Below are 22,326 nucleotides of genomic sequence, written 5' to 3' on the forward strand. Positions count from 1 at the left end.
CACCAGTCTCCCTCAGAGGGGTGGGGTTTATGACACACCACTCTCATCAGCATCTCCCACTGGCTAACTTAGGAGGGTCCCTGCCTAGCGTGCTGGCTTTTGTGGTTTGCATTCTTAGGCACCTACGTCTCCCCATTAATTGTATAGGGAGCCTGGGCACCTAACTCAGGCTTTCTGGATCACAGTGTTGTTCCTGTGATTTTCTAGGTGCCTACAAGTTAGGCATTAAAATGCTCTGCATCACAATGCCTAAGTCCCTTTGTGGATTTGGGCCCTAGTTCTGGCCACTGGCCCAGGCAGGATACTCGACTAGATGGATCTTGGGATTCCATCTAATATGGCAATTCCTATGAGAGGAGGACTAAACAACCACAGTGCAATGGCCTAGTGGGTTTTCTAACGCGAATGGGATTTTTGTGATAATATCACAAAATGAGATGATTCAGAACAATGCAAATATTGCGGTGTGTGTCCAAATATCACACCCCAATTACTTTGTGGCCCTCTATGACTTCAATCACTGTCTTGGATGGTGGACCCACACTGCAGAGCTCCTACTTGCAGCACGGGCCTCTTCATTATTAGTAGCATTTTTTTATTATTTGTATTGCAATAGCATCTGGAGGCCAAGGTCCCCTTGTGTGTGGCAAACATACAACAAAGAGACAGACCCTGACCAAAAGAGCTTGCAAGAGACAAGAGACTACAGGTGGACATGACAGAAGAACTCCAGGTAATAGTCAGACAGTCATGGGCAGTGTAATAAGCAGCGATTGCAGCACATCACCTGCCAAACCACCTCTGGGGCATATTATGTAGTCTTTCCCTGATGCCAATGGGAGTTCCATTATGTAATGAGTGCACAACATGCCTCAGAGATCCACAATGCAGGAAAGAGATCTGCAATGCAGATCAGAGAGGAGAGTTTTGCCCTTAATTTTTAAATTCCTGCTTGGGCCACAGTAAAATATATTAAAAAGGGGCAGGAAACAATAGTTTAGCTAGCATTTTTCTCCTTTTTTTCTCTGTTATGTTGTCGTTTACCTTCTGAGCAAAGTATGATTTCTCCCCCTTTGTCTGGAAGACAATGTGGCTCGTCTTGGTTTACTTTATTGTGGGTACATCCCCTTCATTGATGATGTGAGCAGGAGGTATTACTATTCATAATAATACTTTGTTAGCACCCACAAAATGCTAGATGCTTTCCTAACCTAAATAAAGCAAGGCCTCTGCTCTCAAGAGCTTATACACACTCTCTCTCTCCAAAACAACCAATGGCTGGAGGGGAGGGGAAATGGGAAAAACAAATAAGTAATGAGGCCAGGTGGTGATTGACCATAACCTGAAAATACATAGCTTTAATGGTACTGTAAGGGTATGTCTACACTACAGGATTAATCCGAATTTAGATAATTCGAATTTGGGAAACAGGTTGTATAAATTCGATTGTGCGCGGCCACACTAAGCACCTTAATTCGGTTTTAAACCACATTAATTCGGTGGTGTGCGGCCACACTACCCCATTAACTTAAACACAGTAATTCGGTGGTGTGCGTCCACACTAACCCTAATTCGAATTAACAAAATCGATTTAGGCTCTACTCCGTTCGTCGAGGTGGAGTACAGAAATCGATTTAAAGGGCCCTTTAATTCGAATTAACTGGCTCTGTAGTGTGGACGGGTGAAGGGTTAATTCGGATTAAGGCAGCTAAATCCGAATTAAAGTCCTAGTGTAGACCAGGCCTAAGAAAGCAACAGGATTCTCCTGTTGCCTCGTTCTGTTAACAGTACTGGAACTCTACAGGGAGCTGCAGGTTAATTCCTTCAGACTCATTGGGGCAAAGTGGGATCATTAGATTCTCCTCTGAGTCCAAGGGAGATGGGAATAGCTTCCTCTAGGAGAGAGAGCTAAAACCTGAGATGGTCTTGTCCTGAGAGAAGGAGTCCGGAGCAGAGTTAGGTGGCAATAAAGGAAACTTAGGCTATGGCTACACTATAGAGCTTGCAGCAGCACAGTGCGCTGATGCAGCTGCACCGCTGTAGCACTACTAGTGCAGACACTCTAAGCCGACAGGAGAGAGCTCTCTCATGACTTAATTACTTCAGCCCCTGCAAGCAGCAGTAGCTCTCCTGCTAACATAGCACTGTCCACACAGGCGCTGAGGTGGGTGTAACTTACATCGCTCAGGGGGGTGGCTTATTTACACCCCTGAGTGACATAACTTCTACTGAGGTAAGCTGTAGTGCATACATAGCCTTAGGAGCAGCAGCCCAGAGGAAAAGACTTAGTCTGCAATAATGGAATCCTCCAAGCAGTCAAACCAGAGAAGATGGCATCCATTTGCTTTCCCTTTTTGTTTGTTGGCCAGATCTCCCAGGACAGATGTCTTATCTCTGAGAATATAGAGTTTGATAGAAATTAAGTGGGGACTCCACCAGTTTAGAGGCAAGATGTTTGTTGTTTGCTTCTCTTATATAGGACCACATTTTGGCCCCGGCTATGGCGTTTTTTTGTGGCTGCTCCAGAGACACAACCCTGCCATAATTTTATTTTAACAAATGTATAGATTCCAAGGCCAGAAGGGATGACTGTGATCATCCTCCTGTGTAACACAGGCCATAGAACATCCCTAGAATAATTGCTAGAGCAGATCTTCTAGGAAAACATCTAATCTTGATTTTAAATTTGCCAGTGGTGACGAGTCTGGTGGAGGATTCCCAGTAGCATAGCAGCTCTTATGCTTTCCACCCACCTCCATGCATTAATCGGGAAGGGTGTGTGACTAAGGTGTCCTCATGCCGCACTGATCCCAGCTACCAGAAATGCCCCTTTGGGTCAGATACAGCTGGGTAGCTGCTCTAATTTTTACTGGGACCAACCTAGTCCCAGCCACCTCTAGGATCAGAGAACTGCAAAGGAGGCTTGGCTTAAAGCTACCTTTGCTCTTCTCCCCCAATCTCTGTCAATAGTAGCTCTGACACAGCCCAGGATTGGGGCCATAAATTCTACAAAATGAATGATATACTGCCAGGGAGAATATTTTAGAATTGCCTCAAACAACTGAATGAGTCAAATTTATCCCCACTGAAATCAATGGAGTTACACTGGGTATAAATTTGGCCCAGTATCTAGTAGGATTTATCTTCAGAGAAGGATTGTAAATACATATATGTATGCTTAGCATTACGTTTTACCACAGTAACAATAAACACAGCATGAAAGTTATTCACTTAACTGATAAATAACTTACTTGATCTGCTTTTTAATCTCATTGACATGCAGGGCTTTAGTTTGCTGTTTCTGCTGCTCTTCCATCTCCAAATGCTTCTTTTGCTGATTACTGTAATGCTCCATTAAACTTGCATAATTGTCTTCCACAATATGTCTGCTTAGTCCAGTGTCAGCTGGTGCAAACTCTAACCCCAATTTCTGCAGAAATTCTTGGTGAGTAAGGTAGCCTTTTGCAACTGTATCATACCTTTTAAAAGAAATATTCTTTTAAAATGAAATATTCATATATTCATCACTGCAAGGCATTACCATAAATTTTTCAAAATGCCTAAGTCACTTAGCTGCTAAAGTCTCATTGATTTTCAGTCCTTTTAGATGCCATGCCAAAAGTGTGTAAGAGTGACTTTCAATGGGACTTGGGGTACATCTACACACTGCAAAAAACCTCCCACAACAGTGAGGCTCAGAGCCTGGGTCAACTGTCTCGGGCTCACGCCTCAGGACTAAAAATGGCAGTGTAGACATTCCTGCTCAGGCTAGAGCCTGGGCTGTAAAATCCAGAAAGTGGGGTGTGTCTCAGAGCCCAGGCTCCAGCCCAAGAGGTGAGAATGTTTCCACTGCTATTTTTAGCCCTGTAGCGCGAGCCCCATGAGTGCGAGTCAGTTGACCCAGGCTCTGAGACTCGCTGCCGCAGGGCTTTTTTTTCCAGTGTAGACATATCCTTAGGCACTTTTGAAAATTCTACTCTAAGGACCAAGTTGACTGAAATATTCTCTACCTCATGGTACCTTATTTTTAGATGTCTGACTTGAGATACAGAGAGGCTGACTTTCAAGAGGTGCTGACCACTGATTTCAATAGGAGTTGTGACACTTCTAAAAATCAGGCCCTAAATATCAGGCCCTAAATATCAAGTTGGGCACTCAAAATAGAGGTACTCAAAATTAGAGGCCACTCTTAAAAATCTGGGCCTAACTGTATTAAAACTGTTTATGCCTTTTTGGATAGAGACCTTGCCGTAGGTGTGCTCCATGCAACCCCTTCCTTCTCCAATGCACCCATGCAGGGAAAGGCCTAATTTAGGCTTCGTTGTTATTCCAATTCCTTTATTCTACATACAGTCACAGAAGGTAAATAAAAGATTTTATGTCCTATAAATGCATGATGGTTGGGAATGAAGTTGTGCAGCAGATGACTGAATGGAAGGGACATATTGTAGTGTGGCATGACATCCATAAGGAATAAGAATAGAAAGTAAAATGTAATGAAGTAGAAAATAGTTCAGAGATGAATCAGTGCTAGGAAATAAACCATATAGTTAATGCAGTTTGAAACCAAGACACTATACACCTGAGCCTTATACCATAGAGAGTCTGTGTTTTTAAAGACTTATAACGAAGGTGGATTTTATACAATGTCACATGCATCTGACATTCTTCTCCTGTTTCAGACACAATTTATAGTACTGCTACTCTCACCTGACATAGGGCTAGTGTTTTTTCCCCCTTCACAACAAATTGCTTGTCTATAAAAACGTATCATGGTATTACTCACAATTTTTACACAGCATGAAACAATCTTACTTTTCTTTGTTATGTGTTTGCTACATATCATATTTCTTTCCAGTGAATCATTTTTATTTAAGTTGAAAATTTTGTGAGTGAATTTAGTCTCATGAAAAGAAGCAGCTGATAGCATTGACTTCAGACAGACCTATAGTATAGACAAGCTTCCTTCAAAAGCTCTACCAATGCACTTCCAGTCTGATCTGGAACACTCCTGCTGTTCCAGTCCTAAGCCTCTCTGCAACTGACTGCCAACTAGGGAGAACTGGCAGGCATCTGTGTATATAAATAAGGTCCTAGCAGAAAACCAAATTTACTTCACTTGTAATCCAAGTGATCATCAGAGTTGAAAGGGTAGCTCAAATTAAAGGGGACAGGCAATACAATTAAACCCAATAGAAGTTAGACTCGCTGACTTCATTGAGAACTGATTAGGCATTTACCTTATTGTGATAGTGATCTTGGTGTGATAAAAGGCCATATTTTGGAACACGGCATCATGGTGAGCTGGTATCAACATAATAAAATAAGTTTCCCTTAGAAAGTAAACAATTGTAATTCACTGTCCTCAATAAGACTCCTGTGTCAGGTTAAATAGATACATTGTTGTTGAAGAACTAATATTTAGAGCCACTTTACCTTGCCCAAAGCTTTTCAAATTCTTTTGGGGTGATTGGAATGGCAAATCTGAACAATACAGCTCTCAAATCCTCTGGCTGCACAATGCCATTGCCTTCGCTATCAAACTCACGGAAAGTCTAGAATTTAAGAAACTTTTAATAACAAGAGCAAACAGGCTTTACAAAATAGTCTCTTTATATGCATCAGGCATAACAGGAATTAGGGAAGAATGAAAAAACATACAAAGATTAATTCCATTTTGAATGAGTTTTTGGGCCTGATTATCTCTTGGTGAAGTAAAACATATGTGTGCTGGCCATGTGTTTTGCATATAAAACTTCTATTACCTGTGTACACTGGGATTTGAGCATTAAAAGTGTGCATACGGGTGTGGGTATGCACGACCCTTGATGCATAGAGGTGGAAGGTACAGACTGAAAATCCACACTGAGGTGTCCAATTCTGCAGATGCTGGCTCCAGCTTATTGTGCCATAAACTAATATGAAGTATTCTTTAGTTGCAGCTGTACATGCTCATCTTGCAAATTTTAAGTAGCAGCAGTATGGACTCATTTACTGAAATTTTATAACAATGTAATGAAATAACAAAGTTTACTCTCCCCAGTCATCCTTTCATCAATCCATGACTACTGCCCTCCACTATCCTCAGAGTATACAATAATTGGTTCAGATACATGAAATTTTAATTATTTAGTTTTTATTAAGATTGTTTATAAGTTTCTCTTTATATAATTATTGGTATTTTGGCACAAACTAATTGCCTTAATGAGGACTGTGTTGTGAGTGCAATTTTCTGTGTGTATGTACAGTACCTAGCACAATGGATCCCGTGATCCATGATTGGGGCCTCTCGATACTATTACAATACATATATTTAATAATAAATAATAATAAATAACAATAGTAATATAAAGAAAATTTTAGAAACAATTCTAATAGAAACTACTAAATAATTAAATTTTTAAAAATCAAATACTCCAGCAGTTTAGTTTTCTACATATAAGTTTTTATCATTAATGAGCTACTTTACAAATGCCTTTTTTGAATATTTGTATAATCTGAAAATTGACATTGCATAATGTTCTAAAATCCATTAGTGCAGCTTATTTATTTAATGAAAACGTTTTTCTTACCCTTGCTAGGTCATGCCATCTGGTCTGTGCTTTGATAACAAGATAGTAATGAGCCTGATCACAAGCTAGTTCTGCATCCGTTATTGTCTGTTTTGGTCTCAGAAAGAAAAATAAAATAATAACTAACTGTGTTTTACACTTAATGGAATCTTTAATCTCTCACACAAGTTTGTGGAGGTTTTTTTGTTTTAGTTTCTAAGAAACCCTTAAAGACTGCCATTTCACATCTGTGTAAACTTAATTCTTTAAATACTGCCTTATTTCCCCAGCTGCAAGTTAGGGAAGACATCTTAAATTTTTGTAATTCCCTGTTTATTTTCAGATCAATGTTGTTCAACTTGCCTGCAGACTTAATAGCAAACACGGATCATTTATCCAGCCAGAAGGAAATGTTAACTATCTTAGAAACAAAAACAATTTAGTAACATATCACAAGATCTGGAGTGACTCCAATAAAGGTATTCCTGATTTACTTCAGTAATTTAGACCAGAACCTGGCCCACTGAATCTACAAAGTTGGTAGCTTTAGAGAGACAGACTTATATAACGTTCTAGTCCACATCACTGGTAACTGGATTTCCATTATGCGAAACTACTGACCAATTAAATGATATAAAGAGTTAACTGGAAAAGTTTCAACGTATTTTCACCTCTTCTCTAATGAGGCTGTATCAACAGTTAGACTTTTTATAACTGGCATTTTAAAATAGTAATATCATATGATACATGATGATACCCAGTTGCTGGAGGAAAGTGGAATCGCTCTCCATTGCTAATCAATAATTGTTGCTAATCTGTTGAAAACGAGAGCATCTTTTAGCTACACTCAACATATTCCAGTGCTGACATGAAATGAAAGGGAAACATTAATTTGTCATGAGTTCTACTGTTACTAGAATCCCAGTAATGATCCCTAGAATCCCTCTTCCCTTTTCAAATGGTGTCCTTGATTTTCCCAGTTGTACAATTAAGAAAAAAAGTGGCAGATAAATATTAGTAATGTCAGAACCATCAGTAACTCTATAGCAGACAAATTAAAACTGGGAAGTAAGCCTATGTGTATATCATATCTTTGAAATCCACAGCAGAGCTGACTTGCTGATCAGAAGATTTTTTGGTTCTGCTCTGTCTTGTCATTACTTTTATTAATTTATCTCTGTTTGTGTAGCTAAACTGAGGATGGATTCTTTTCACACTGAATACTTAGAAGGAATCTTAAGTGCCTGATAGTTATTTATTTTTAAACATAAAGCCAAATTTTTAAAATGCCAAATCTTTGAGACACACAGTATTACTTTTCAGAGGGGAAAAGAAAAAGCCATCTTCCTGATGCTGCTGTAGCTCCCCTATTGCCCTTGTATGCTGTTGCAAAACAGCTTGTCTACTTAGCTAAAGTGCCATAACTGATCTATTCCATTTACAATGCTTTGGCAGCATAAAAAGGCTGGCAAGCCATGGCATTCTCCAAGTGGACTTCTACTGCCTATCCCCTCAAGCAGTTCCTGGTATACAGGCATGACAGAGGTGTGATCAGAGTACTCTGCATTCAAACTATGATGGTTGCCTGGAGGTCAAATAGTGAGCCATTTCAGGTACTGTTAAGTTGGGGCAGCCCCTAGGCTGCTCTAATATATACCGAGGAACCATACTGGCCCCTGGAACAGCACACAATTTGGGCGGCAAAAGGAGTTTTTGGCCCCTTCTGGGCTGTCTGTCCTATTCTGGGATGTACACAAGATGCAGCTCAGAATCTGGCCTCTGACCTCTAGGGTAACTGGACTCTAAGGCTCAGTTCAGCAAGAAACTTATGTATGTTCTTAACTTTAAGCATGTCAGTAGTCCCATGGACAATTCATGTTAAGGACATGCTTAGGTACCTTGCTGAATTGGGTCCTAAATCACTGAGAACTTTATAGAACTTAACCAACCCCAGATGTCAGGAACATATTAATATACTGATTTTTTCAATACTATTTAATAGGAGCTTGCATACTACATTTTCTCAAATAGTAATAATTATCAATGGTTTCTTGTCAAACAAGGAAGATAAAACTAGTGGGGTTCTGCAAGCGTCTATCCTGGGTCTAGTACTATTAAAAATTTTCATGAATGACTCAGACAGTTCATTTATAAAATTTGCGTATGACACCAAGTGGGGAGGGATTGCAAGCACTTTGGAGGACAGGATTAGAATTCAAAATGACCTTGATAAATTGGAGAACGGGACTGAAATCAACAAGATAAAATTTAATAAAAACAAGTGTAAAGTACTGTACTTAGGAAGGAAAAATCAAATGCACAATTATAAAATGGGGAATAACCAGTTAGGTAGTAGTACTGCAGAAAAAGATCAGAGGATTATAGTGAATCACAAATGAATATGAGTCAACAGTGTGATGCGGGTGCAAAAAAGGCTAATATCATTCTGGGGTATATTAACCAGAGTGTTATATGTAATGCAGAGGAGGTAATTGTTCCACTATACTCAGCACTGGTGAGGTCGCATCTGGAGTACTGGCTCCAGTTTTGGGTGCCACACTTTCAAAAAGATATAGACAAATTGGAGAAAATCCAAAGGACAGCAACCAAAACGATAAAGGTTTAGAAAACCTGACCTATGAGGAAAGGTTAAAAATATGGGTATATTTCATTTTGAGAAAAGAAGACTTGCATGGGGGGCCAGATAACAGTCTTGAAATATGTTAAGAGCTGTTATAAAGAGGACAGTGATCAATTGTTCTCCATTCTTACTGAAGGTCAGACAAGAAATAATTAACTTAATCTGCAGCAAAGGACATTTAGGTTAGATATTAGGAAAAACTTTTTAACTATATGGATATTTAAGAACTAGAATAGGTTCCCAAGGGAGACTGTGGAATCCCCATTATTTTTAAGAACAGGATAGACAAACACTAAACAAACTGTTTTAAAGAAAAGGTTACTCAAATGCCTGTCAGGGATGCTCTAGGTATATCTGGCCCTGCCTCAGCACATAGGGAGAACTCCAGCCCTACATTTCTATGATTTTAACTTCTATAAATGTATACGACCAGTATACATACTATAACATTGCTGTCCTTCTTACTTGTGAGATGGATTCAGCCAAGGATGTGCCTCTTTTGTTTCTTGGATCTGGAACAGTTGAAGGAATTCCTGGTAATTTAATGTAGAGTTCAGGTTCATGCCCAATATACCAAGTAGGCGTGAGTACTCCTCTTCTGTAAGGATGAACACAAAGCTCTCCAGGAGGTGTCGAAAATCAAGCATGTTGATGATACCATCACGGTTACTATCTGTTTTACGGAAGGCAGAGTAGGTGTCCTAACAAAGAATATTTAACTGAATGTCAATGCTTGAACTTTCAGATAAAACACATTAGTTACACATTTCAAAATACAAACACCGAATACTCATTACGGATTTATTTTGACAACAGGCAAAATATGGTAAGGCAGTTTGATGGTATATAACACCTACTTACAAGACTCTACATTGTCAACCTACTTCACATATAAAGCTAGTGTAAAATATTCTATCATTGCCCCTAAATGAACTGAAGTCCTATCCCCCCTCATTACAAATAAGTACTGAACTGATGCACCACTTGGGAGCCAATCTGCAAGCCATCTACACATATGGCCAATTGGATCCTGGCTCCCATCAACTCTATAATGAAAAAACACCTTATTTCTATTTTTTTGTCACACACTTAGATGAAACTATTATGAGAAGAGACCTTTCAAAAATGAATGTCCCTCCAGAACTGTTTCCCTCTGTTAAAATGGGTAAAAAATATCAGAGTGAATTTAAAAGTGATAAGTTTTCAGAAATCATTTATTATAGAAAAGACAGTTACCTTTTCCGTAACTGGTGTTCTTTGAGATGTGTTACTCATGCCTATTCCACAATAGGTGTGCGTGCTCACCACATGCACCGGTGTCAGAAGTTTTTCCCCTAGCAGTACCTGGAGGGGAGCACACCTAGCGACCCCTGGAGTGGCGCCGCCATGGCGCGTTATAAGGGGGGCTGTGCGCTCCCCCCACCCTCAGTTCCTTCTTGCCAGACAACTCCGACAGAGGGGAAGGAGGGCGGGATGTGGAATAGACATGAGCAACACATCTTGAAGAACACCAGTTATGGAAAAGGTAACTGTCTTTTCTTCTTCGAGTGATTGCTCATGTGTATTCCACAATAGGTGATTCCAAGCTATATCTGTTGGAGGTGGGTAGGAGTTCACAGACTCTCGGGATGGAGCACAGTGCTGCCGAACTCGGCGTCTTCCCTGGTCTGGGAGACGATCGCATAATGAGAGATGCATGTGTGAACGGAAGACCATGTGGCAGCCCTGCAAATGTCCTGAATGGGGACATGGGCTAAAAAGGCAGCCGACGAGGCTTGCGCCCTATTTGAGTGTGCCCTCACAATAGACAGCGGAGGGATTCCCGCCAGGTCGTAACAGGTACAAATACAAGAGGTGATCCAGTTGGAGAGTCGCTGAGTGGAGATCGGCCGACCCCTCATGCGTTCGGCCGAGGCGATGAACAGCTACGAAGACCTCCTGAATGGCTTAGTCCGCTCCAGGTAAAAGGCCAGAGCTTTGAACTCCTTCCTGTCATGCTCCTGGAGGGAGTCCTCAAATTTGGGTAGAGAGCCCCACAAATTGAACTCATACTGACCCAGGAGAGCCCAATGGTTCACCACCCTTAACTGGAAACTCGAGGACGAATAAACTTTTCTCCCAAATAAGTCCAGCCTCCTTGAATCTTTATTTTTCGGAGTAGGGGCTGGTTGGCCCTGCCTCTCCCTGTGGTTGACCGACTCAACCACAAGGGATTTGGGGGCAGGGTGGGTGTACAGGTATTCATGCCCCTTGGTGGGCACAAAGTACTTCCGTTCTGCCCTCTTAGAGATGGGGGGCAAGGAAGCCGGGGTTTGCCACAAGGCATTTGAAATTTTTGCCACCCCTTCATGGAGAGGGAGGGCCCGGTACCGAAGCCGATAGGACATTGAAGAGGGAGTCCGAGGGTTCCTCCACCTTCTCGGCCTGAAGGTTGAGGCTTGATGCTACCCTTTTCAATAGTTCCTGGTGGGCCTTAGAGTCCTCCTGCGGAACAGAGGAAGAAGGGGCAGTAATTGCCTCATCAGGGGAGGATGAGGAAGCGGGTGCGGTACTTTGCGTACCCACCAGTACCGGAGGTCCCACCACTTGGTCGCCCTCCGGGCGCGGAACCGAAGATGCACGCCCCACCGACTCCTTTCTGGGAGGCTGGGAGAGGGAGGCCGACGGTCTCTCCGAGGTTCCAGCCACTGAGCGAGCCCCCACTGGGGGCTGCCTCAGCGGCCACAGTGTCCATTGGTACCACGGTGCCGGCCAAGGAGCCAGGTGCCACTGCACCTGCTGTGGCACCAGCGGAGCAGGCTGTTCAGCCTGACTAGCCTGTCCCATTGACTGACAGCTACGAAGGGAGGCCGGGCTGGCATACAACCTGCTGCTGTCCCTGGGCTGGGAGGAGCAGTGCCGTCAGGAACGGTGCTGACCACGAGACCGTGATCGCGACATAGCAGCTGCTCCGCGATTGGCTCCGGCGGGCTGATCCACGACGGCGAGGTGCCAGCGATCGACGTCCAGGACTGCAGGAGCGGTGCCACGGCAGAGTCCTGGAGCGAGACGATGAACGGGAATGGCATTGACGCCCGTATCGCGACGGGCTAGGATAGCCTCTCGGAGACGAGGACCTCCAGTGCTGTCTGTCTCAGTCTCGACGGGACCCACTCCGCTTGTGAGGTCTATGGTCCCTTGAGGCGGAGTGGTGCCTGGAACCCCTGTCAGTCGGAACCCAGCCAGACAACCTGGTGGGGGTCGATGGGGACCGGCGCGGACTGCGCACGGGGTGGTTGCTGAGCAGTGAACGGCATCGAAAACATTCCCTCAGCCGTGAACAGTACCGACCAGGCAGTGACTGCGGAGATCCAAGTGGTGGCTTGCGTCTGGACTGGGGAGCCAACGGTAGCGGTGCCCCTGGTACCGGCAGAGACATAATGTCCCGGCGTGGAGGGCACCTGGACATCCGGGGAAGCCTGCGCCGAATGGGCCGGGCTACTGCGCTCAACCTGAGTTGGAGGCCTAGAGGCCGACGGGGACTGAGAACTGCCCAACGTGGGTCTAGTCTCTCCCCAAGTCTTCCTCTGGTGCCTCGGTGGAGAAGACCTCTTCTTAGCGTTTTTGGCATGCCCCGCGGATGGGGAGTGGTGCCGACTGGTGGAAGGCACCGAAGGGTCACTGCGCACCGACACCGTGGTACCCGGCGCCGACTCAGAGCGGCGCACTGGAGTCGGGGTCAACACTGACTCCATCAGAATAGCTCGAAGCCGAATGTCCCTTTCTTTCTTGGTCCGAGGCTTGAAAGATCTGCAAATCTTGCAGCCATCGCTGAGATGGGTTTTCCCCAGACAGTGTAAACAGTCCACATGCGGGTCACTCACTGGCATTGGCTCCCTGCAAGCGTCACACGACTTAAAGCACGGGGCACGGGGCATGCCCCGACCCAGGCGCACTAAACTAAACTAATCTAAACTACTTTAACTACAGGTACTACTAACTATGAACGAACAAGAGTTCAAGAGGAAAGCTGCAGACAAGCTGGAGCAGAGCAGTTCTGATGCATCTTCACTGGCGGCAAGAAGGAACTGAGCGTGGGGGGAGCACGCAGCTCCCTTTATACCGCGCCATAGAGGTGCCACTCCAGTGGTTGCTAGGGGCGCTCCCCTACGGATTCTGCTAGGGGAAAAACTTCCGGTACCAGTGCAGGTGGCGAGCACACACACCTATTGTGGAATACACATGAGCAATCACTCGAAGAATGGCCAGCCTTGCCACGGGGTGCTTTAGTTGGTCTAAACATAGGATCTTTGAATATTGGTGTGTTAGTCGTGCCAGGAGCACAGATGGAACTGAATTCAGCAAAAGCATAATGATTAAATATTCTTTTGTTTTGCAAATGCTAAAAGAAATGATCATTTCTCTTATTCTATACATGTGTATGTTAGGATTTCAACTGATAAATTTTAATGATAATTATTTAACAATTAAAAGGAAATGTAGAAAAGGAAGTAATTCTTACCACAATAATACCATGACGGTCGGACAGATGCTAGGATGGTGTAAATGAGCACAGCTCCATTGTTTTTTGCCTATATACACATCAGCAGAAAATCTGATTTGGCCCAGTAGTTCTGTGCTGTTGTCACAATACCCTGTCTATATTCAGTGGCTGGCCATAAGAATAGCCCTACACTCCTATCATGGCAGCAGCCAGCTCTTGATTGCATCAAGTCCTAACAAGAGGATACAATGCTGTGTTGCCACTGGTCAGTGCATCAGCCAATAATGATGGGGCAAGGTGGGCTCCTATCCAACAGGGGCACTTTTCACCAATTCACCTTTGTATTTTAATGTCATTTTAATAATAAGCTGTTTGATTTCAATTCCTTGTGAGACCAGTGCTTTCTTCCAGGACCTCTAGATTTTTACTGGTATCATCTCTGGAAAAATCTGCTTTCTTGCTTAAGGGCACTGCATTGCTCATTGAAAATTTTAGGCATCATGGGTCTGATCTTTTCTCCTGTTAGTAATCACACTAACGGGGCTACTCGCATGTCTAAGAAGTGCAGAAGAGCTGTTTACTTTTGTTGAAATGTAAATAAATATTTTCTTAAACTGTGGCTATAGCTGAAAAGGAGGGTATATAAAAAACTGCTTTTATTTTCCCAACAAAAAAGTTTTTTATTTGTAGCAGTGCTAAATCAATATAGATATGGAAGATTCATCTGGACTTTGTTCTTTGGGGACCATCAACATGTCTGTTCCGATTCTGGTTGCACAGTCTTTACTACTAGTGACAATAAAAGAATTAGAAAAAATATTTTGGGTTTCAGATTCCAGGAAGAGTTTGCAGGGATAGCAATTAGAAAATCAGCTTTTGAATTATAAACTGAGTACGGTATGTTTGCTCTGGAAGTCATTGAAAGAGAATAAACATTGAACCCCAATATCATTTTTATAGAGTCACTTTTCTGACAACTCCACTTAAAAATACCTTTTAACAAATATTTTTAACATAACTAGCTATATTGTCAAAAGTAATCAACAGTTGCATTTATTTACCCCATATCCTTCCATCAGTTTATCATTAAATTGACTTAGACATTCTTCAGCAGTCATGTAGTGAAATTTAGTGCTATTTACTCGGTGGTTTGGACTGCAATATAATGTAGCTCCTGGTCCATTCAATCTGGGATCTGAAATAATTAACGCAGAGTAAAGCAATCTGTGACTTGAATATCTTTTTCTTTAGTATTAAACAAACTGGACCAATGGAGTTGTCTTATTTATTTATCATATACAATACATTGTTTTAAAAAACCCTATCACATTCTTTAGGCTTCACACATTACATACTTCCATAGTTGTATACAGTATTAGTAAATGTCCATCTGATTTACAGAAATTGCCTCAGCTCCTGCTTTATTCAATGGTACAGTGGTTTCTTCCAGTGAAAGCAAAAACAAAATGACAAAAAAACCTCCAGGCCCCTGTGGGTAAGCTCTAGTGTAGAAGGCACAGTTGAGGTGGAACTTGCTGTTATTGTTTTTCGCTTTTACTTTAGCCTTCTTTGGTTCCTAAGTGTTGCTCTGAATGAGGATGGTATCAAACTGGAGGAGAGGATGGAGTCCAGGAGAGCTGTGACTGGTCTTCATCTTGCCTGTCTGAAGGTATGTCTAGACTGGCACTGGAAGGTATAGGTTCCAGCTCGGGTACACAGAGTCATGCTTGCTGGGATTGAGCTAGCATGCTAAACATAGAAGTATAGCTGTGGCAGTGCAAGCGTCGGGAAGGGCTAGCTGCCTCGAGTACATACTTAGGGGGTTTCAGAAGGGATTGTATTCAGGGCGACTAGCCTGTCTAGTTGCTCCTGCTGCGACGGCTACACTTCTGTTTTCAGCAGCATGCTAGCTCGATTGGAACTAGCATGGGTATGTTTACCTGAGATGGAAATGACACCTTTCAGGTCCAGTTTAGACATACCCTGCGTGAGAAGGAACACAGGTTCTGCATTGCTGCAGACAGTGCCACAGAAATGAATTTGTGACCCATCTTCGAGTGTACCACCACCGCTCACTCACTGCACACTAACCCATCTCCCTTGAAGTCATTCTAACATACCCAAACCTTCAATAGCTTCAAACAGCCACGAGCAACTAAATAAATTTGACAGCAAAGTACTTCTTCCTTCTCAGCCCAACTGTGGAATTTCGCGCCCCCCCCCCCCAATTACCCCATCTGAGGGCCAGGGCAGGTGAGATTCAATCCTGCACAAGTGCCAGCTTTTCTATGTCTATAATCTCACAGCCCTGAAACATCACGAAGAGGAGATTGCCAGCTTCCTAGTGCGGGACACTACATTTGCTTCTAAATCCTGGAAGGGCCATGATATTTTTAGGCAATAGAAAAGCTATTTTGAGTCATTGTTACAGGTTATTACAGCTCCTTCTGTTCCCTGTGCAGCTGGACTCATGGTAACTAAGGTATCTGGTTTACGAGAGAGGGAAATGAAAAATAGTCTAAATAACATGTTTTAACTCTCTAAAGCATTTTAAAAATAGTTTTCCTGCAACATTAGTGGCATATACAGAATAGATGGCAGTGCAGTGAGGTGGAAAGGTTTTATTGGCACTTGTTTTGGAGAACAAACTCTTGTTAATTAAACCTTCCCATACCATGCTGCCATGTATTCTCTCTCTCTAGATATAGATACACACTGTCATCATAAATACACTCTGTATAACTGAACGTATATTTATATAATTTAATTTTGCAATTTTTTTTGTTCGTGTTGAGATATATATATATATATATACACACACACACACACAGGCATATCTATAATAAGCCTAAGTAAGGGACTGATCCTCTAACCCTTACTCCTATGAATAATCCTATTAAAGTCAAAAGGATTGCACACAAGTGGGGTGTTGCAGGATCACAACCTATAGGTTTTGGCCTTTCAGAATCACGAAACCAGAAGACCCAATGATACAAAGGTAGTTCACCCAGGAGATTAAATACTGTAGCAGACCTGTAGGTTCATCATCATCCATATGTTCAACAAATTCCTCATATGTTTTATAATTTCAAAGTATTTTTGTTTCACTTGAACTTTAAAAATGAGATAAACTTATACAGAAAAATGTACGTCCTGACATTTTTTCCCCTCAGAATTTTTCTTATTAATCAGTTAAATAAACAGAACCTCCCAACAGAGTACTTCTTTTCTTTTTAAAATCTATATGTATTTTAACCCACTGAGACACAGACATGAGGACAAAAATAACTCGGAAACATCAAAAACACTATCCTTCCCTCCCGCAAACAAAGAAACCATCAAAAGCCATCCACTGTGGGCCCTTTCTGTTTCTTGGACTTGGACCTCTCAAAGTCCCTTCCAGCCCTACATTTCTATGATTCTCATTTTTATCCCCTGCTTTCCCCCTGCTTTATACACATCCAGTCTTTTGGGACCTGACCCTGCACTATTCATTCAGGCAACATTCCTACTGAAGTTATCATCTCACTAAAGTCAATGGGAGTTTTACTTACATAAAGAAAGTAGGATAATGCCAGATATCAATAGTATTTCTAACTGCAAGTGCTCAAAACCCAAGAATCATTTCTCCCAAAAAATCATGAGATTGACTTAAAATCATATTTTAATAAAATAATGAATTCATTTTTTCTCTGCCTTCTGTTTTTTAAACCTCTATGTAAAATCTGGGTAATTTTCCTCTGCAACTATGATGACTGGTAACTTTTTAAAAAAATGAAAGTAGAGATTCTCACAACTCCCAGGAACTGGGGCCTTAAGAAAAAGACCAAATACCACAATACTCCTGATTAAATCACTGCTCTAGCGAATATGTCCAGTTTTACTTTGATCGTACAGATGTTACCTTGCTTTCAGGCATATTTTACTAGGTTCTTTGAGCCAGTATAAGATGTTCTGACGGACAGATGGTTGGACAAGGTCAAAATTATGAATGTTAGGGCTGATACAAGGAATGCCTTAATACTGCATCAGCCAGCTACAAGTCAGTTCTTCCCCTTCTCCTGTATCTAAAGCCAGGTGAAATAATGGCAACTGCTAGCAGTGCAGAAATCAGAATTGTACACCTTTGAGAAAAATGATCAAAAGAGTCACAATACAGGGGAAACAGGCCCCACCGCAGTCAATGGCAAAACTCCCATTGACTTCAGTGTGGTCAGGATTTCACCCAGAAAATCTGGAACTAAAGCAGAAAAGTAAGACAAAAATATATAAAAGAAAGAAGGAAGGAGTAATTACCTATGACACTCATGTTTCACCTATTGCTCCTGGATCTAACTGTTGCCTGGGAAAATGAACTATATGATTGTTTCTTGTCTCTTAAGGACCAGATTCTGCTACCCTTGCTCACGTTGCCCTGAAATCAATCTGACTGCAGATGGAGTGGGGTTGTCAGGGTGACAGAGTCTATCCCTACAGTATGTAGATATTCACCTTCCCTATCTCCCTGAGAAAAGCCAATTGCCAAGAATGGCAACAAAAATCAGGTTAAAGAATGCGAAGCTAGTGATCCTAGCAGGACACATCATATTACTACTTAGATTGCAAGCTCTTTGGAGCAAGAACCATCTCCTCATGATATGTTTGTGCCGTGTACATGTTGTGTACAAACACAGTGGAACCTTGATCCCTCCCTGGGGCTTCCAGGCACTACCACAGGCGCCGACTCTGTGAGTGCTCCGGGTGGGGGGGGGGGCGCGAGCCCCTCTGGCGCCGGTGAAAGTTGGTGCCTATGGGCACTACAATAATAATGAATAAGGCCCTACCAAATTCACGTCCATGAAAAACTCATCACGGACCATGAAATCTGGTCTCCCCTGTGAAATCTGGTCTTTTGTATTTTACCCTATATATTATACAGATTTCACAGGGGAGACCAACGTTTCTCAGGGCCGGCGCAACCTATTAGGCGACCCAGGTGGTCGCCTAGGGCACTAACATTTGGGAGGCCGCGACCGCGGCAACCGGATCTTCGGCCGCCCCGGTCGTCGTCGGTATTTCGGGGGCTGGACCTTCCGCCGCCTCTGTCAGGGGCAGCATTTCGGGGGCGGGACCTTCCGCTGCCTCTGTCAGGGGCAGCATTTCGGGGGCGGGACCTTCCGCCGCCTAGGGCGGCAAAAAAGCTGGCGGCGCTCCTGCTCAAACTGGGGATCCCAACCCAAAAGAGGGCAGCGGGAGGGTCGCAAATTTATTGTAGGGGGGTCACAGTATTGCCACCCTTACTTCTGCGCTGCCTTCAGAGCTGGGTGGCCAGAGAGCGGTGGCTGCTGGCAGAGGACCCAGCTCTGAAGGCAGGAGCACAGAAGGATGGCAATACAGTGACCCCCCTACAATAACCCTACGACTCTCCCACAATCCCCTTTGGGGTTAGGACCCCTAGAGTTACAACACTGTGAAATTTCAGATTTAAACAGCTGAAATCATGAAATTTAAGATTTTTAAAATCCTATGATTGTGAAATTGACCAAAATGGACCATGAATTTGGTAGGGCGCTAATAATGAATGATTATTAATAATATTACTGATAAACACACTTTTTACATTAAAAAATAAACTTTAAATTTGGACAGAACAAAAGCTATACAAAATCAGTCCAAATATAGATGAAATTTTGTTAAAGTTTGTTCCTGAGCTGAGAACATTTATTATAGCTGAGGTACATTATAACCCACATCAGGTAATACCGAAAGCAATGACTGATACAATCCTCGCCTACACTTTACTGGTTTATTGAGATGCACACAACAAATAAAAAGGGTTGCCTCTCCAAGATTCTGGGCACCCCTGCAATAAAACAAATGAAATTAAACTCCAGCAGACTCCACATTCTGCTTCCTACTACAATTCTGATTTCCCTCAACAGCCCCCTTCTGCAGCAGCTTCTGCATATAGATGTGCCTTTCAGCATGCACTTAAGGTCAACAGATTTCGGCTATCACAGATCAGGGGGAAGCCTGTTTCAAAGCGGAGTGTTTTTCATGGCGCAAGCTCTACTTCCAGCGCCCTTTCTTTTAAATGAAGGGGGATCCAGCTGAAGCACCTCTGCTGATCACAACAGTGGCATTATGGCAGGAGAGGAGAGGAAGTCTCTCAAGTAACAAGGTCCCCAGCCATTTATGGCTTTATAAATCAAAAGCAATACCTTCAATTCAATCCACAAACCAAAAGATAGCAGTGCAGATCATGGAGCACCAGGGACGTGTGCTGTCACTGAGAAGCACCACTTAATATGCAAGCCACTATATTTTGCACCAGTTTACATTTTCACGTTGACCTGAAGTGTAGCTCCACGTAGAGCAGATTGTAGTAATCCAGTCCTGAAGTGACAAAGGAATGGATCATGGTACAAAGTTCCATATCTGAAAGAAGCGGTTGCAATCTTTTGGACAGGCTCAAGTGGTAAAAAAGCCTTCTTGGACCATACTGCTGTAAAATCATCCAACAGCAACTGGGGTGCCAATACTAAAGCTCTTAAGATTCTGAGCTCAACTAATGGATAATCAATCAGAGGGGGAGAGATCAGCCTCATCTGGTTGCTTTCCACACCCCACAATTATCATCTCAGTCCTATCTGTACTGAGCTTTAACCAGCTCACCCTCATTCATGTTCCAATCTCACTCACATACTGGGTTAGATGATCAACAGCTTGGCTGGTTCAGGAGTGACAGGGATATGTAGCATCCTGACCACAACGCAGTCTATATCTTCTCAATTACCCACCTAATGGCCCTGTGGGGAAATAGAGGGGGGGGGCCTTCTTTTTAATAGCCAGAGCTGTGAATCTGAAGGCCCCAAAATAAACCCTCCAACAAAGATCTGTTATGCTAACTACCCTTACACAAAGCAGGGCCCAGGGCAGGGCCTGAACTAGACTAAAAAACACAGTTTTCTGCCAAACTCGGTCAAGTGTCATGTCCAGAGGAGGGGGGAGGGGTAAGGTGGGGCAAGGAGGGAAAGAATAAAAAGCCCCCGCAGCAGCACTAATGAAATATGTTCATGACTGATGAAATATAATAACCGCTTGTGTGAAACAATAGGTAACTTTAGCTAAATGCAAACTGACTCATGGAGCTTCTCCTTTGGGTCATCTGTGACCCACTCCGTGACTCCAGCTATCTGCAAAAATAGCCAATCATAGATCCTCTTTAGGCGTCCCATGGAACCCCCCCCTTAATCTTTAACCAAAGGACCCCGGAAAATAACGTGTCTTGAGAAATGTACCCAAACTGGTGCCAAGTACCACCCCTGGGGAAAACCACTTCTCGGAAAATTAATAAGGAAGGTACGGGGGGGGTGGGGGGTGGGGACACTGACCCCGACCCTACTTTCTTAACTTGCGGTTTGGGGGAGGGACTAACCCCAACCCTAATTTCTTAACTCATGACTATTGTTTGTACTTTGCTTGCGGTTTGACGAAATAAAGCAGCCTGCGAGCTGCTGCTCGGGGTGTCAGTCTTAGGACTGCACCCCAGTGCACTGGTATGTATGTCAATAAACTGGCCTCAGGCTTGAGTCTTTGAACTAAAATGACTGCGTGGGGGTCTTTGACCACAACAGCCCTCTATAATATTGAGAGAGAAAAGTCCATGAAAGATTTGTTTTATGTAAGATTGTCATTAATGTTCATCTACCTTCAAATACTGCTACAAAATCAAGATAACTCAGCCCTCCATTTGGGAATCCTAATTTCTCAGTCAGTAGATTAAACTGGCTATCATCCATTGGCATCCCATGATCTTCCAACACCTGTCAAAGTGAAAAAAACAAAACAAAAGGGAAATAAGAAAATGTTTGTTTCTTACATGCCATCCTTTCAAATAAATGTCTGGGCTCCTTGGTGTACATTTTCAAAGGACTGTATGGGGTTTTGATTACATGGCTAAATTTGGATAGGTCTGAACATTTACCTCTTCTCTTTATATTTATGGTAACCATGGTTTATATAGAGTTGAAATTATAGTAATTAGATATAAATTTAATAAGAGGAACCACATCCTTCAGCAGGTGAGAGTTCCAAATATACCATCCAAATATTCATGAAGCCTGAATCTGCCTAGCTTATGAGATCTGATGGTAGCACAAATGGCTGCAGATATATGATTATTTTTGTTCTTTATTCTTTGTGTACTAACAACCCTTAAAAGAGGCATACGTAATCTGTAGGGTGTCAGAGGAACAGTGAGGTTAGTAAAACAGTCAGTTAAGGGCTTTCAGTGTTATACCAAAACCTTAAATCCAACTTTCACACAGACAGCTAATGCAAAGAAAAAAGCAGCAGGTAGGTGGAGTTCCCTCTGCCTACCAGTAATGTTAATCATGCTGCTGCATTAGCTCCAGGCAACAAAATAAGCCTTTTAGGTACCACATTGTAGAACACACTGCAGTAATCCAAAGCCAATGTCCCAAAGGTATGTAGCACAGATCAGCATGTGGGAGGCAAGGCTGCAATTTTATTCTTAATACATGCATTAATTATTAATTATTATTATTATTATTAACAATAAGACAAAGAAATAACATTTTACAATTACTTAGCACCTGTCATTTCAGAGCACTTCTGCAATGCACACATAGAATCACAGAAATACATCC

The 22,326-nt window shown here is 42.7% G+C and overlaps 1 protein-coding gene across 1 annotated transcript in view; it reads right to left on the bottom strand.

Annotated features, from left to right (window-relative positions):
• The window catches only part of EFCAB6 (EF-hand calcium binding domain 6), a 146,757-nt gene that overhangs the window by 48,127 nt on the left and 76,304 nt on the right, over positions 1 to 22,326 (bottom strand). Inside the window, exons 16-21 of the mRNA XM_026652311.1 lie at positions 21,366 to 21,480; positions 14,737 to 14,870; positions 9,658 to 9,893; positions 6,573 to 6,669; positions 5,437 to 5,555; positions 3,252 to 3,479 (exon numbers count right to left, since the gene is read on the bottom strand). Of these exons, the coding sequence (XP_026508096.1) occupies positions 3,252 to 3,479; positions 5,437 to 5,555; positions 6,573 to 6,669; positions 9,658 to 9,893; positions 14,737 to 14,870; positions 21,366 to 21,480 (929 nt within the window). The remainder of the gene's footprint in view (positions 1 to 3,251; positions 3,480 to 5,436; positions 5,556 to 6,572; positions 6,670 to 9,657; positions 9,894 to 14,736; positions 14,871 to 21,365; positions 21,481 to 22,326) is intronic.

Source organism: Terrapene carolina, unplaced genomic scaffold (genome assembly GCF_002925995.2).
Source record: "Terrapene carolina triunguis isolate 2854851 unplaced genomic scaffold, T_m_triunguis-2.0 Scaffold112, whole genome shotgun sequence".
In the NCBI taxonomy this organism is placed as follows: Eukaryota; Metazoa; Chordata; order Testudines; family Emydidae; genus Terrapene; species Terrapene triunguis.